Below are 17,780 nucleotides of genomic sequence, written 5' to 3' on the forward strand. Positions count from 1 at the left end.
AGTAGCGTGAGCTGTCTAAGGGCTGGTGATGACAGATCAGCTTTTTTCGAGATACCAGGTACTGCGAGGTTGATTTTCGGCTGAGCGAGGCACCATGGAGGGATCGAAGGTCTCGCAGCCGGAGTGAAACAAGCTGGCAATGATTCATCATATGCAGTTATCGTTTGGCTGAAAGATGTGTGTGGCCTGTCCGCTGGTAGAGAGGCTAAATGGTGACGAGGAGTCCTGGCTAGATGCCTTATATGGGTCCTGAGTACTTCAATGTCAATGTGGGTCTTGACAAGGTGGTCTCTAGCGATTGCTATCGTAGCCACTGTTGAAGCACTCTGAGGCAGGCCTAGACAGATCCGGAGCACTTGACCCTGAAGACTTTGTATAGTGCGTAGATTCGTTTTGCCTGTGTTGATTATTGCTGGCAAGCTGTATCGCAGAAATCCCAGAAAAAGCACCCTGTACAGTTGTAACATGGCACTAGGCGACATTCCCCAGGTCTTGCCAGCGAAAAATTTGAACAGGTGGCATATGCCTGTCAACCGTTTTTTCACGTAAGATATGTGTGGGCTCCATGACAAGTCCCTGTCGATTATGACACCTAGAAACTTGTACGATCGGACCCGTCGTATTACTTGGCCATTTATCGTAACACTGTAGTTTGCCATGGGTTTGCGCGTAAATGGCACTAGTGCGCATTTCTCGGAGGAAATTTCCAGGCCTCGATTACGGAGGTAGACAGCAGTTTGTGTCGCGGCTTTCTGAATTCTCGCTCGCAGCTGTAGGCGTGTTACTGCAGATGTCCATATGCAGATGTCATCTGCGTACATTGATAGCCTGACTGTGGTTGGCACGTGCTCAAGGAGAGCAATTAGTGTTAGATTAAATAACACGGGGCTAAGTACACCGCCCTGGGGGACGCCGCGGTAGCTATAATGTAGAGAAGTATGGTCTTCCTCGGTGCTTACAAAGAAGGATCGCATGGATAGATAGCTCCGTATCCATTGAAACATCCGACCACCCACTCCTACCTCTGCGAGAGCAGAGAGGATGGCTTCATGAGTAACGTTGTCATACGCCCCTTTAACGTCGAGGAATAAGGATGCGCAGAGACGCTTACGGCGTTTCTCATGTTGAATGTAGGTGACCAGGTCGACGACGTTATCGATCGATGATCGACCGCGTCGGAAGCCCGCCATGGCATCTGGGTAGGTGTTGTGGTACTCCAAGTACCACTCCAGGCGTCCTAGGATCATCCTCTCCATTACTTTGCCCACACAGCTCGCCAAAGCGATCGGGCGATATGAGGAGAGCTCCAACGGCGACTTGCCAGGCTTCAGCAGTGGAACAAGGCGACTTGTCTTCCAGGTTGTTGGTAGCGTGCCATTTCTCCAAGATTCATTGTACACCTCAAGAAGAACCCCTCTCGCTCGCTCCCCCAGGTGACACAAAGCTCGGTAGGAAATTCCGTCAGGTCCTGGCGCTGATGTGCGGCTACACAAAGCTAATGCTGCCTTAAGTTCGTGGATCGAGAATGGTAGATCCAACCGGTGATCACGTGGTGGCGGACAGCTGCTCGAAGGTGATGGAATGTTGGTAGCTGTGAGTTGGCCGGATAATCTGGCGCAGAAATCCTCTGCCACGTCAATCTCCGATCTCTTTTGAGAGAGGGCAAGTGCCTTGAATGGGAATCGCTGTACGGGAAGTGTCCGCAGTCCGCGCACCGTTCTCCATAGTTGCGATAAAGGCTTGCGTGGATCTAGCGACTCACAGAAGGCAGCCCAACGTTGCGATTCGAGCTTGTCTAACCGGCGCTGTATCTTCTTTTGCGTGCGCCTGGCGGTCCGTAGATCGTCCATTGTTTTCGTACGTCGGTATCTTCGTTCAGCACGTCGTCGGATCGCTCGAAGTCGTTCTAGTTCCACATCATAATCATTAAGTTTCGAGGAGCATGTTAGAGTACGCATAGTGTCTTGCACCACGCTCTTGATTGCCTCTTCCAAGTCGAAAGATGGATTGGCGTCGCAGTGTTCTTCCATAATAGACTGAAATTTAGGCCAGTCCACTCTTTGGATCGTATCCCGTATTTTGGAAGCGGTCAATCCTCTGATCTTGATGTACGTGGGGATATGGTCGCTTCCGTGCGTCTCTATGTCCGCAAACCACCCTGCACGCCTGACTAGGCTTCGTGAGACGAAAGCCAAGTCAAGACAGCTGCTGTACGTGGAGCCACGTAAGAACGTAGGACTTCCATCATTCAGCAGCCAAAGTTCATTACTGGAGGCGAAAGATACCAGAGCTCTGCCTCTTGCGTTGATGATCGGACTTCCCCAGAGTGTATGATGGGCGTTGAAATCTCCAGTGATGACCCAGGGATTGGAAGTTGAGGAAAGGATGTCTCGTAGTCTTATGTAATCAAATCGACTTGACGGAGATAGGTAGGCGCCTACAAAAGTGAAGGCCAGATTCTTTTTCCTTACGTTGAGGCATACATATTGATTACTGTCATTAGGTGGTACAGGCTGATGAGTGTAGGTGAGGTCACGGCGAATGAACACCAAAACCTTACTGTTTTCATAAACAGCTGACGACATAAATGATTCATATCCAGAAAGCCTGATTTTGTTCGATAAGTTCGGCTCGCAAATGACGATAATGGGAAACATATTGGCGAACACGAAGCGACGGAAATCCGAAAGGCGCGCTCTGAGTCCGCGTGCATTCCACTGAAAAATAGCTGCTTGTCGGACGTCTTCCCTAAAAGACCGTGGCTGTGCAGCCATGATCTACTCAAGGGTTGCAAGCACCGGACTCAGAGCGTCCAGTACTTGAAGCGCACTTCTGGCAGACGGTGTGTGCATGTTGCTTAGCAGCACGCGAATGGCATTCATTAAAGGCCTAATAAGTGCTATCACTTGCTCATCTGTTTTCCGCGACTCCTCGGATACAGCACCTTGCTGTACTGGGGGCGGCTTCTTCTGCGGCTCTTCTGTCGGTCGTGTACGTGGAAGTGGCGGCCATTCCTTTGTGGAGAGAGATCTGGCAGTTTGCTCCCTTCCAACATTGGTGATCGGAGTGCTGGAAACGTCCGCTGATGATGATGCTTGACGAGGGGACTTTTCCTGAAAGCTTGATGTTTTCCGCCGTGAAGACCGTTGTCGGTGACGTCGTCTTCGCCGTACTTTCACAGCGGCCTCTTTGTGGGTAGAGTTGTCTCTCACCATTTGCTTAAGAATGGTGAACTCTTTCTTGATCTGGGGACAGTCTTTGGAAGAGGCGCAGTGATCACCTTGACAGTTCGGACACTTGAACGTGGTTGCGCTGCAGTTGTCTTCTGAGTGGGGTTCGGCACATCGAGGGCACACGGCCGAATTTCTGCAAACACCCTTCACATGTCCAATCTTCTGACAATTGAAGCATTGCATTGGTCTTGGAATAAATGGTCGAACCTGGTGGCGAAAGTGGCCGACCTTCACGTAGGGTGGAAGGCAGTCGCCTTTGAAGGTTATCTTCACACAACGTGTGTTGCCGAGGCGACCAACATGCACAATCACGTTGTGTTCGCTTGCTGGTTTTATGAGAATTGGGAGGTCCGCATTAGATATTTCATTGTCAATGTCATAGATGACTCCAGTTATTGTGGCACCATTCGTTGGCACGATGGATCGGACCTTGATGTTTCCCAGCTGCGTTACATGTTGTAGTATGGTCAGTGCACTCGGGTTCATCACATCGATTGCCAGGATGTTTCGTCTAGTATTTATCCTAACATCCTTGATCTCATTTGGCACGGTGTTCTCTAGATACACGGAGAGTGCTTGCCTGTTGAGGACCCGCAGGTTGTCGGTAGCGTTCTGTGGCACAAACAGGATGGAGTGAGGCCATCGCTGAGGAGCTGTTTTCACAGTGTTCGAGCTGGACGCCGAAGATGAGTTGATAATTCTTCGTTTGGCCTTGCGGTACTGGACAAGTCGAAAGCTGTCCTCCGAGGACTCGTCACCTGATGCGCAGTACAGCTCCGTGTCCTCGCTACCACTCGACGTACTTCCTCGCTTCCTCGAACCGATGTCCGCGGGTGAACGGGAACCGGGAGGATCCTCAGGGTGTTGTACATCCATCACCGCGATGGAGGGGGCGGTAGACCCCACAGGTGCAGTAAGAAGTCCAGAAAAACACAGAGACGGGCGAGATGTGTTCCGCAAGAGAAGCACTTCCGAGAAAAAGGAAGGTTAGCCAGTGTAAGTACCGGCTGGCTACCCTGCGCTGGGGAAAGGGGTAAAAGAAATAAAAGGTGAAAGAAGAAAAAAAAATGATAAAAATGCACACAATAACGCGATGCTACCCACTACAACATTCAAAGACGGTAGCACAATTCACAAGCCCATAGAACATGCCAGCAATCCGCAATAGTTCATATCTATATATCTTCGATGCAAGATAACGTGTGACATACTAGATCCATCGACAGCAAGCTAAAATTCTTATTCCTTTATCTTTCCACTCACGTTACCGTGTCTTCATAACAGTCAAGGCTGGCTTTCACGACTCAGTATCTTCGTATATCAAGTTTGTGAAAGAGGAGATGCCATGTGTTTACGTCAAGAGGATCTCCTTAAAGGAAACGCCTGTAGATAAAGACACAGCAATCTGAATTTTGTAAAACCATTATCGTCCGTGGCTGTGGTGTTTTTGAAGATAGACATCTGGCTGTAGTAAGAAATGGTAGATATCGGCCTTGCTAACAGCCATGCATGCTAGTCAGCGGGATGTTTATTTTAAATGTGCTTTCTTTTCTTTTCTTTTGTTTCATGTTTTTTCCAGATACCTTTGCTTTTATGAAGCGCCCACTTGTGAGAAAAAGAAAAAGAAAAGTGGTGTAGCCCCCGCGGTTTTCTGTATGCCTGAGCTACAGTTTCATTCCTAACCTTAGCGCTAAATTCCCCAAACTACGAGCCGCCTTATTTTCATGTTAACGTAGCATATTTCACTCCAAGCGGCGACTTCACAAAGAGAAATGCCATCCTTGTTTGCTGTTGTTTGCATCTTGCAATACGTGTACTCACGGCGGACTCGGTCTTCTTTGTCTTCATTTTGCAGACTGACGGTGACTGCCAGCTGCCCAATGGATCTCAGATACTTCCCGATGGACAGACAAGCGTGCACTATAGAGATAGAAAGTTGTAAGTAATATTTCGCTTGTTATTTTGAAACATTGCTTTAATATTGTTGCTGTCTTAGTTCTCCCTTCCTGCGCACTTGACCAAGTTATGACGGAAACACAGCTTCAGGCATATGCCTTTGTGGCTTTTACTAGCATCTAAATGAATCCTTCTCCACTTTGTAGGTAATGCGAGTGCCATAAAAAGCCAGTTTTGCTGAAACTTGGCCGATAGAATTTCGTAGAGTTGACAGAATGTACCTAGCGTTCCTCGTAAAAAAAAAATCTCTATTGGGATGCACATTTTGTCGCTGAGTGTATAAGCTACCATTGCTGCTTTACTTGCTTATTTTTCAGCTGCATCTCCTGTTACTCATCATTAAAGCTGTGTGCATGAATGCCGTGAAAATTAATTTAAAAATGAATTCCGTTCATAAAGCCTTACTCGGGACAACGACATGCACTTTTGTAATTTTTTATATTTATGGCCGATTTCTTGACAGAAAAACTGCCCAATCGATACAAAGTCAGTATCATTTCCGCACACCTAATAAAGATAACGTTTGCGTACGCACTCGTTCCATTATAGTATGTGTCCCCATAAATACAAAGAAGAGCGAATTCACAATTATCATAATATTTATATTAAAAATGAAAACGCAAATGAAAGCGGGGGAAACGACAACTTGCCGCCCGAGGACAATTTAGAACACACGAAGAAGATTGCGTTCCCACGTGTCTATGTCAGCAACTTGCAATTGACATAACAGAAAGAAATAAAAGCAAAACTGAGAACGACTTTTTCACGACACCGTGTAAGGCCCATTGAACGTGGCCGTGTGCAGCGTTTGGGGTGCCGTCTCAGTGCTCAGCGAGGCAGGCTCCTATCCGCACCGGTCTCTTCTCAGGCGCGGTGGGAATTGGGAACAATGAGATTGTTTCCGGAGATGTGCATGGTGACCTTTGCGATATGGCTTTACTCTGCCTCGTCCTCCTCCCTCCTAGAGCCCACCATGTATATATATATATATATATATATATATATATATATATATATATATATATATATATATATATATATATATATATATATATATATATATATAGATCGATAGATAGATAGATAGTCACAAATTTCAGTAGCCAATCGTAGTCCTAATATATTCGCCTATATACCCCTATGGGACCCCATAGGCCCAAATCACTACTTATAGAGCGCTTCGTCTCGCGCGTTACAGACGGACGGGTGGTTGGACATATAGATTTTCAGGGGAAGTAGTCCTAGAACGCTTACGCGTTAAAAGATAACTTGCCCCAGGTAGGTCTTCCGTATTAGGTGCACTGTGTTTACCATCAAGCCATCGCGGCGGCCGTGGTACCGTCAACTTTCTTGCGTAATCGTGTATCTCTACAAGATTAGCTCCAAACCAGGGCGAATCTTTCTTCAAATGCGAGGCTTTCTTTCTGAGAAACCGTATGTGTTTCCTTTGTAGCTTCGTGATATAATTCGGGTGCACGGCAATTTTTTACCGCTCATGTACTTTCCTCCACCTTGCAGGCTTCCGCATGACTGATGTGTCATATTCAGTGCCCCAGCGCCTCGAGCTGGGACATTGGGGCACACACACACACACACACACACACACACACACACACACACACACACACACACACACACACACACACACACACACACGCACACGCACACGCACACGCACACGCACACACACACACACACACACACGCACACGCACGCGCGCACGCGCACACGCGCACACGCGCACACGCGCACACGCACACACGCACACACACACACACGCGCACGCGCACACGCACACGCACACGCACAACACACGCACACGCACACGCACACGCACGCATGCACACGCACGCACGCACGCACACGCACGCACGCACGCACGCACACGCACGCACGCACACACACAGAGGAACACTCTACCTTGCGAAAACCAACAGTATTAGGGGGAAGCTCGTGTAAGTGTTATTTTGTCCGGGTTGGAGCACTCAATCGCCCTTTCTAGAGCCAATTGCCATTACAAAGTAAAACACATGTCTACGCTATATACTGCTCGAGCAAACGTTTCGAAACCCGTGTACAGCGTCCACATTCCGAAAGCGTTTCCTGGTTCCTGCTTATGAAAACATGAACACGCGTTTTTCTTTTTCGCCCACCAGTAGATTTGCAGCACAGGAGGAAGATGCACGGGAGGCGGAAGCAGACAATCTACACCGTAGTCTATTTCTTTTTCTTTTTTCTTTCTTTCTCGACGGCTGCGCTTGTAGGCGGCGACGATGCAGTATATGTATATGCCAGCAATGATAAGAGCTCGCCGCCCCTACATCTACTCTGTATGCTGCCGGCTCGGCATGCACGTTTTCGTCCGCGCAGAGGTCGTGCACTTCCTCTCGCGCCTTCGTTCAGCAGCAGCGGCGTGCTGGCGTGGTACTACGTGCCTTTCTGACGAACCGAGACGAAAGAATCACGTGCAAGGAGCTGCAAAAGCGACGCCTGAACAAGAATTCCGCCAAATCTTCGCTCCAAGCCGTTCCCATTCCGTTCTTTCTCTATTTCATTCTGCGCAAGAAACAAAAAAAAAGACAGAAATCCGGCATCCTGCAGAATGCACACTCCGGCTCTTTTGTCTTCACCACACTGTATCTGACGGTCTGTCTCTCTGTACCCGTCGTCTACGTGTACGCCTCTCCTGCGACCATCTGCGCAGAACCTTGCCGAGAATTCCTGCTTGATTTCTTTTTTTATTTATAATATTTTTTTCTCGCTCGTGCGCACTCGTAGATATGCAGAACGAGGGTGCTCGCGTGCGCGTGACTGGAAAGCGTATTCCGCATTTGATATTCTCGGCGACAAACACGCCATAAAAAGTAAGAAGAGGAAGATGAGAGAAGGAGAGAGGTAGGGGGGCGTCAATCAGAGCAAACAGAGATTCCGCCGCGGAAATCTGGGTTCCTTATTGTGCTTCCTACACGTTTGTTTTCCCTCTCTTATTTTTCTGTGTTCTCTCTGTTCTCTCGTAAGTTTTTCCAGCGCGCATTGCGTCCTGAGGGATCGCGTTCAGTCGAGACGCGTTTTTCGGCTAAACTTCGACGAAGCGGATCCTGTTCGTCTGGCCTCTTTTTGGCGCATTACCGGTTCGCGCGCGGCGGTTCTTTGCCGTCAAGTTGCATTCGTCCCGCATCAGCGTTCTCGATTCGCCGGTTTAGAATACAAATCACTGAATTTGACGGTGCCGAGAGAAGGAGGTCCTACGCTCACTTTTCTTGTAGCCTGTGTGTTTCTCTCACCTATTATTGTTGTTGGTGTTTCCGATCCATGCAGTCGTTCGATAAAACAAACTGAAGCATTTTTGCAAGCTTTCTGGTGCGACTGTTTGATGAGTTTACAGCAGTTTAGAGAATGGCTGTTAAAAGGTTGGCATCAAATTTTGTGGTATCTGTGGCACGCTCGTATCATGGAAGTAGAACATCCATTAAAGAAAGGAGGAAGGAAGAAAGGGAAACGGAGAGAGAGGTGGGAGAAATGGGTGTTGATTACATTTAAAAAGCATCAAGAGGCAAATGTGCAGATCTGCCTAAAGTTATTGATTATTGTTCCAAGATGTCCAATGCGTAAACTTTCTCGATGACAGAAATTTCACAGGAGATAAAATAGCGCACATGTAGAAGCGGTTTGGCGTCGCCATTGGAAAAATCTAGTCGCAGCTTCACCCATATCATTAAATATTCCGTCTCTAATTAGTAAATAATGTTTAACCGATGATAATAAAGACATAGTTACGTTTACACTTCAGCATGAAAGAAAGTACGGTGTCATCAATTTCATTGAATATTGCCACAGAAACATTCGCTGATTATGCATCCCACCGCTTTGTCTGTGCTATTTGCGAGAGCGAAATGACCTCTCTGTGCTGAACCCCTACTCAAAGGAGGTGATAGCCTCCACTCTGAGCATGACCTCCGAGATCCCCAATGCCAGCGTAGGATTCCTACATACATCACCCCGCTCGTAGCGAGCGACTTGAATTGCGAAATAAAAAAATAAAAAAATGTGCCGCCGGATCAGTTACGATTTCTTCTGAGGCTACATGTGTAGTTATCTATACATACCTGGTGTTAGAATAATACAAAATGGTGGTCACTTCCTAGGATGATCAAAATATATATTTGTTCACTCTTTACCTATAGTAATCCTTCAACAACGCAGTCAAAAAGATCAATCATCACATGCCGAAAATAGTTCTGTCCCTACTTCATCACGCATATTGAGAATAACCAGTGATACAGGCTTCCTGTCTTGTATAACACACGCAAGACTAATTTCCTTGCAATACAAAGTGTACATGCTTAAGAATTTCAGACATGTCTCGGCCTCCCGAGATGTTCTTCGGCGATTGTCATTGCATAGAAGCATGCGATCACCATCCATATCATCGTTGGGCAGCTAAGAGCGCACATTCGACACCTTTCATGGCTACCACACTACCATTTAGCTGGTTTGCCAGCGCGAGAATCACGAGCTACATTTTCTGGTATTGCGACGAGGCACCATGGGCGCAATAAAGTAAAACTATTCCAAACTTTTCGATTCCAATTCTGCAATCAGCCCTCCGCGATTGGTAAAAACTTTTTGGGGGCCAGCCCCACTTCACCTCTCGATCATGCAGCGTCACGAAAACCGCGATAGCTCACCATCTGATATGACGTGTACACAATGGTTATGCATGATCTGACCGAATAAATAAAAATAGTTATTTCTGATTCGACGCCTTTTCGCGATTAGCCGTCGGCTATTGGTCAAAAGTTTTCGGACTGCACCTACTTCCCCTGCCTGTCATGCGACGTCACAAAACCGCAAAAACTCACCGCGTCAAAGTGACGTGTACGCGTTAAAGGTGCATATGCCGAACAAAACTGAATTTTCTTCTGAATAGCCAGCCGCAGGCTGCCCCGTTCCGAAAGGAATAGAAGATGGCTGCCGCCGATCGCTTATGCACTGGCTACTCGCAACTGTCGGAGAGCATGGGTTTATTTGCGTATAATAAAACTTCTTGTGTTACCGTGTAACGTTTTCGAGCACTTTCAAAACATTTAAGATCGCGTTCTGCCAACTCTTCCTTACTGAGGATCCGTTTTAGTGTCATTCTTAAGCTTCTGTTGCATGCCGCCGCGATTTTCGAGCAGCCACCGCCAGCAAAGTAAAGGAAAGCGGACCAATCGCAGACGCTGGCACGACCCTCTTCATCCGGTTATCGATATTCAATATACAGTGGCTCGGCCCCATCGAATCCTTCTCCACTTGAGCGGGCTCCTCGCCTCTAGTGAGCCAATTATATAACACAAGCCGCTCAGTGTAGGCAATGTTATTCGTTTTTCAAGCAAACAAAAGGGACCTCCTATGAACAAGGAGAGCGTTTGATTGGTCTGTTCGGACAACCCTGCGGGTGACCGCCCGATGCTTGCGTCGGCGGTTACGCAAATTTGACGTCAGGAGATTGGAATAAAAACATATTGGAATAGTTTTACGTTACACGGCCCCATGATTCAATACTGTCTGGCATCAAGCCTGCCAAACGTCCAACAACGTCACTGTGGTGTCTCCGGCAACCTCGCGTGTCCCTCTCAGTTCCTGGGATTATTAAGAAGGCAGGCTTATCACCGCGAACCCCTGGAAAAAATTGTCTCTGCTTCTTTTGAACGAGTCTTATTGAGACCCCATACGCATTTACAGCGATGGTTCTACAAATTGCAAAAGCTCTATCATGGCAGTGGTTGTTCCATCGGATGCGGTCTCCCTGCAGCTTACTCTCACAATATCACGTTAACGGTAGCACAACTTGCGGCCTCTTCTAGGGTGCAATGAATTACATCCTCCCTCAGCCACCAAATTGTTCGGTCATTTTCCGTTGCGCCATTTCTGCCATTTTCTGCGAAGGTAGCACTGCAAGCTCTGCAGTTTGCCCTACGTCATGGGTTAAACGAGCAGCTAGTGTACAAAATTAGGCGCGCTCAACACCAAGCGCTCGAGAAGTAACGCGAAATTGTATTTTAGTGGTTTCCGAGCTACTGCGGAATTGTCGGCAACGAAGTGTAGATGAAGCTGCGTGTTCGGCTCATCAACAGCTTACTCGGGTGCCTATAACACTCTCGAGAACGGATGATGCGTGGCAACTTCAATCACTTGCTCGTCACATCACAGTTCTAGGATGTAATTAACCTGGTCTCACCAAGTCACGCCTGCACCCTCTCGACCCTAACTCGCGACTTCGCCTGCCACCCCGGAGTCCCTCGTTGCGAAACAACTTTATAGTGTCGCATGTGGCTGGGCGTAGCATGCACGAATGTACATTCATTCCTAATAGGAATGGCCAACAGTGCGGCATGCAAGTTGTGCGGGTGCGACGAGACACTAGAGCACCTTCTATGCCACTGCCAGCCAATTGGATGATAGAGCACTCTTGCAGGAAAAGATCCCGGGACCATGTCCCGTGCATTCTTCCGTGCACAAGGCCACGAAAACTCTTCTGCACTTCTTGAGGAAGATCGGGTCGTACGAACGCTTGTGGCAACGGACATTCATATGCGAAAGCGTCCAAAATGACTCACTTTTTTTAATTTTTCGCTTCTATTCTTATATGTTCTTCCTTTTTCTCCCCCCCCCCCCCAACTGTAGGGTAGCCAAGCGCGAAGGTCCATGGTTAACCTGCCTGCCTTTCCCTCTTCTTTTATATGTCTCTCTTCGAAATAACTATACTGGACGCCTTAAGGTTATGCCAATTTCACTATTGATGAAACTCATTGGCCTGCAGGGCATTAATAATTTACGAGATTTTTCATGCCACGATCGTGCAGCTGGATTTAAGGGACGCCGTCCGAGTTTGGGATCTCAGTTTTGATTGATTGATTGATTGATTGATTGATTGATTGATTGATTGATTGATTGATTGATTGATTGATTGATTGATTGATTGATTGATTGATTGATTGATTGATTGAAAATCAAATTTATTACAAAATACGTCTATGGGGAAAGAGATTTGAGCATATTCTAGTCTAGCAGCGCTCGGGATATGAAGGACGTCTGGCTTTACCGACCATTTATTCGCACACATTTAAATAGAAAGATTTGTAATAAACAATTTTTTTTTAAATATAAGCTTACGCATGTGTTTCAGGAAATTATGGTCAACTGCATTGCTTAATAACGGTACGTTGCTCTAACGCTCATCAAAGAAATTAGGCTGTTACATTACTATGAAAACTGAAACAACAAAGTTGTGTTAGTAATCATTTATCTTATTTAAAGCTGCGGTATCTCTATCAGAGCGTGCGTATCTATATAATCGTTTTCGCGTCTTCGCGGTGCGGTATGCGTGCCCATTCTATTCTGCGCTTTCGTAAGACGTGCAAGATGCGGGGCTGCGCGCACAGCAGGCTATTATCAATCGCTCATTTTTGGACTAAGACCCTGAGACAAATGATATCAAGGTCCACCTATGCAGCCTCTCATTTTTCGGTTCTGCATCGACTCGGCGGCACCCACCTGCAAATTTGCGGGTGCAAACAAAAGAAGCACGAGGGCGAAAAAAAAAAGAGAAAACAGGCGGAGACTTCTCACGCTGGGGCACTCTCATCCGCTACGGCTTCCGCCAGCGGATTGCAACTTCCGCAGTCAGGAATCGAGCTCATTACGCCGGCTCTCGTCAACGTAACCTCGCGTGCCTAATGCTTCGTTCGGTGGGAATGTGCGTGCGTGTGTGAGGTGCATAAGGTGGGAAGTGAGGGGGCGAGGGCGTAGGACAAAGGGGGTGTTCGTGGAGGGGTGCACGCCGGAACGCAAAGCGTAGAGCGAGCAAGTCCTGATGTATGGCAAGCATCGTCTGGAAGGGGCCTATACTGGCTCGCCGAAACATCGGCCCTCGTTAGGGACACACAATTTCGTCATTAGCGATGTGAAGCAATCTTCGAAGCAGCGCGAGCGCCGCTAATTTCAAAAAACCTCACCGATGGCAGCTCCTTTCTCCGTCTGCATAGTAACTGACGCACGTGCTCTGCGTTCGGGAGCGGATCGGCGGCGGTTCGTACCTGTGCGCGTTTCGTACAGTTTTGCCGCTTTGCTTCGTTCGGCGGCCACTCCGTAGTGCGTGGGAAAGCCGAGTTTTTCAGAAAAGAGACCACGTGCCAGTTCGCTGGGCGCGCCGGCTTGCCGCGTCATCACGGCGCTGCTTCGGGGGGTTGATGCGCGAACGCTGTCCGGGTAATTGGTGCGACTCGGGCCGTGACTGGGTGCTTAAAACGGGTTCGTCCGCGCGTGCACACCCTTGACCCTAAAAAAGCGCCGCGTCATTAACGAAACTCAAAGAACGTGGTGACTACGAACCGGGGACCGGCTGATAGTCATAGTCGTTGCAGACGATGTTATTGTTGCCGACGCAGTGAAAATGATGCTCTTCGTTCCTGCAACTGGCTGTGCCGTGCCCTTAAAGTGAAGGAGAGGAGGAAAGGGGTGCTGCGTCAGCGCCGCTCTGATTTGCTCAGTGGCACGGCAATAATTAGGCTCTGGCCTTCTCCTTTTCGCTTATTCAGCTAATTTTGCTCGTTATTGAAGTTCTTGCGCAGTCGCTCCGTGCCAGGCCGGCGTTAGCGGCATGATTGATGTGTGAAGGCTTTTCATTGGCAAATCACCGCGCGGCTATACAATGCCGCGAAATTCTCTATTTTTTGTTAGATGTTGATCGTGCCTTAGAGCAGCGGTTTCTCTGAAGGATAAGGCTCCGTTACGCTGAGAGAGAAGGAAAAGTTGAGAAAAGGGTAAGCGTCGCAAATTGAATTTGAGAATGACGCCGATGATGGAAAAGTTCCTGGCGCCAACCGAGCTCCGCGCATTGTTGTAGCTGAGCAAGGTTTCAACGCTATAAACAAACTCTTTTTGTCCTTTTGTGATTAGTGGTTTCAGCCAGCTTGCTGAGCAGACACCTCGAAAGTTTTAGAAACATGATTCTTATTACATTTAAAAGAGCTGAAATGTCTGTCATATTTTTCCCCCGTCTTTCGAAGTTTGAAAGTCTAAAGCAGAAGTGCAAGATGAATCTGCATTGGGTGACACCTTGGCGACAGGAAAGCACGGGAACTGTGTCATTACGCGCTGGGATTGGCTGCAACATACCACTGTGCCAACGTCTTTTTTTTCTTAATTGGTTTACGAGATCATTTACCGGTTCGGGAACTTACCGACGTACATTAGTGCGAAAATCAGTAATTCGGTGTGTCATAACTATTTCACCCGGATTTATATTTAAACGCAGTCCTGTATACAGACGGTCAAACCGAAGTAAGAATGGTCCTTACTAGAAGATATAGAAGGTTCCAAATAAAAATCCAGCAAGGCTTTTCTATTATGCTCACAAAAGTTCTATGTAAGACGGCCCGCAGGAGCTCTGAGGCAAACTTAACGCTGGTGGGGTTTGTATAACTGACACTAATAAATCGCGCTATGACTAAGGCGAGGGTCAGATAGTCTCTGACATCTCAGACATTTAGAACTGCTGACAGAAGTACCCTAGTGACGCAATTGTGGCTGTGTGCTTCGTCACTCAATGGTGGCATGGGGTCGGATGTTCTTTTCTTTCTTTCTGCCTCTTTTTTTTTCTTTTTTTTTCTCAATCTGGTTGCCGCGTGGCATGCTAGAAGCTTTGACGAAAGCATGCAAGCCCGCTTCAAGCAGAAAATACGTAAATGGCTCGTGGAATGCGTCCTTGAGGCAATGTGCATGACTAAGCTTGACCTATCCATAGCCTCGAGAGAGATATTGAGAAAGAAACGTCCTTTAATTAATCTTGAAGATGTTTGCCCGGCTATAGGTCTAGCATGCTACGCCATATAGCTAAGACGACATATCAAATGAAGTATCAATGCATCATTGTATTCATACTCAACATACAGTAACAAGTACTAACGTGTATGGCAGATGAGAAAGGCTAAGAGCGCCTTCGTTGCTTGCAAAGCAATACCAGTACTGTTCCAATGTTCACTTTCTGACAGCCTGGCACTGTGTGGCATCCCTTTGAATCGACTGCGCAATCAGTCAAACTTGGAGTGCATAGGCGACACACTTCGATGTAGTTCTTCTCGTTCAGCGAGAACGCTTGGGGACACCTGCTGCCCCATTATGCTCACAGTAGCTGCGTAATGTTCGTACCGTAACCTTGGAACTTCCCAGCTGCTGTGGTGTTCCTCTTTTTATCTGTAGCGAAGGGACCCCGGACCGAAGTGTAGACAACTGTAAAAGAAATACACGCATGCAGAAGAAGACGGCGACGATGAACTTTCTAATACCGGAGCAGAAGAAACAGCTGTGTAATAGTATCTGTTTCGTACACAGTATGAAACGTATGCTAAATAAATGGTTCGTAGTCAATACGTACCCGGTTCTCTTATTATTTGCGGCAATCGTTCGTAACAAAGCGCAGTTGGCAGCTTTTGTTTTTCTTTTTTTTTTGCCATCTGGTAAAGGCTGTTATCAATACTTCAAAGCTGAGGTAATAGACAGAGAGGAAGGACCCGTAGTCTTGACTGAGCTCAAGTAATCTTTTCGCACTGAGTCGCCTTTAACGCACAGTCCTCGAAGTATGGATGTGAATTTTATGTTCGAACAAACGGTGAAAAAATTATCCGTGAAAAAAAAAATAATTCTGGCCTAAATTTTTTACATTCTTTGCTAGTTGTTCAGCGTTATTCCTTCTTCCTTCGCTTTTTACGTCGCTCTCGTTTCATCTCGCATCGAAAATTAGCTTTTAATTTCTCTTTAGAATCCTGAACACTACTTTGAAAGATAAGCGAATCATGGCGCAATTCTTTAAGCATATGGTTTGACAAGAAAATTTTGCTGTCTTATGCTTTTGCGTTTCACGATTCTCTGTGGTTTCGACGGCACTATCGTCATCGTGTTGTCGCGAAAGAATAAAACAAGACAGACACGGAATGTTGAACATAAGATACGAGGTGGCCGTCCTCGTCATCGCCACTTTTCCGAGCTCCAAGCGAGGCAGAAGTTCACACGAACAATCAGAATTCAAATGGCTGACGGTGGTTGAACGAAGGAATTCCTCAGGCTGCAGCCGACGATTGGACCGGTGGAATTGTCGTGGTCATGGCGATTTCAATTGCTCCCATGACGATGACGAGTCAGTTGTTGAAACATTGGCTCCAGGCTCATACATCCCTTGTTCGACCGCTCTTTACAGCGCTTACAAATTTCTTTGAGGGGCACTTTCGGGCGCTTTTTCGATTTCCACGGCTGAATTAGGCGACGTGCGTAATAATTCGAGATAGGTGTATGCATCGAGAGAATTCATGCTTTTGTGAGCTGCGCCAAGCCAGGATTTGGGTTTCTGTACGATGAACGCTCGGGAACGAGGCACTGTAGACGAGTATAAAGTTGTATTAGTAAACTAACGTCCTGTAATATTAAAGCGGTCACGGTCACTGTTACTGCTGTCTTGGTGAAGCATATATGATCCAAGAACAGAAAACTAGTGAGAATGCGCGAAAAGATGCCGTGATGTTTAGCGTGACGTCAAAATATGTGATAGCGTCAATCATCGAGTCTAGGTAATTCTTTATCGTTAAAGGACTACGTGTCATTCTAAAGAAACAATGGGGTCAGCCTCGCAAGTTCGGCGAGATTTGTTTAGCTGAAATGGTCCAAATACTAAAGAAGTGCTTCGACGTCATTACGTAACACTGTTGTACCGGTGTTGAGGATTCGGCGTGCAGTTTAATAAAGTTACCCTTGCCTTTCTCTTTCTCCAGTAATGGTCAGCCCTTTTCGGCAAAACCAATGAAAAGAGAATTCCTAAAGGATAATTTGCCGGTCTAAATTTGCTTACTGTTAATCCATAGAGAGAGAAGCGAAGAGGGAAAGGTAGGAAGGTTAACCAAGGACGTGCCCGGTTGGCTACCCTACATTTGGGGAGGGGGAAAAGTGAAGAACAGATACGGGGAGAAATCCACAGTGTCCCTTAAAGAAGGCGGAAAGAAAAACAAAATTTCCGTTATCTTAACGTTTGCGCCACGGAGATGTGATTTGAACTGCTCGAATACTTTCGAGAAAGCTGTGACTCTTAGGGTGTATTGTGAAAATTAAGGAATGGGCGGTAAAACGCTTTAGTGCATGGCGACCTCTGAATAAACTATGAAGAACACTCGTTTGTTTATAACACGGACTGTGAGTAAGGCACACACAAAGGCACACAACGAAGGCGTTTCTGTATGTGCCTTCATGTGTGCCTTAATTACAGACAAGGGGCGGCTTGCACGAACATTTAACAACGAAAAATAATAAAGAACTTAAGAACGCGTTCTTAAATGTTTCGTAGACAACGCCTAGTCCACACGAGGACGCGTTCCTAAATTCGTTATTATTTTCGTTATTAAATGTTCGTGCACGCCTCCCCAGGATTTCTTTAACGATTGCTAGGACAGCATGAATGAACAACTCGCTCAAGAAGCAGTGTCGCCCGTTTGCCTCGTATTGCATTCTATTCTCTGCCATTGATGTAGCAACTTCGTCTTCACCATTGACTTGAGTTTTAAT

General features: G+C 46.9%; 1 protein-coding gene and 1 long non-coding RNA gene across 3 annotated transcripts in view; one reads left to right on the forward strand and one right to left on the reverse strand.

Annotated features, from left to right (window-relative positions):
- Rdl (Resistant to dieldrin) overlaps positions 1 to 17,780 on the forward strand; it is a 225,350-nt gene that overhangs the window by 170,644 nt on the left and 36,926 nt on the right. For both annotated transcript variants that reach the window (XM_065426929.2, XM_070535419.1), the window contains exon 7: positions 5,089 to 5,171. In XM_065426929.2, the coding sequence (XP_065283001.1) occupies positions 5,089 to 5,171 (83 nt within the window). The remainder of the gene's footprint in view (positions 1 to 5,088; positions 5,172 to 17,780) is intronic.
- LOC135898155 (uncharacterized) overlaps positions 1 to 17,780 on the reverse strand; it is a 64,833-nt gene that overhangs the window by 2,279 nt on the left and 44,774 nt on the right. The window contains exon 4 of the long non-coding RNA XR_010563275.2: positions 5,055 to 5,153. This is a non-coding gene — a long non-coding RNA (uncharacterized lncRNA). The remainder of the gene's footprint in view (positions 1 to 5,054; positions 5,154 to 17,780) is intronic.

The sequence above is a fragment of the Dermacentor albipictus genome, chromosome 3 (genome assembly GCF_038994185.2).
Source record: "Dermacentor albipictus isolate Rhodes 1998 colony chromosome 3, USDA_Dalb.pri_finalv2, whole genome shotgun sequence".
Lineage (NCBI taxonomy): Eukaryota > Metazoa > Arthropoda > Arachnida > Ixodida > Ixodidae > Dermacentor > Dermacentor albipictus.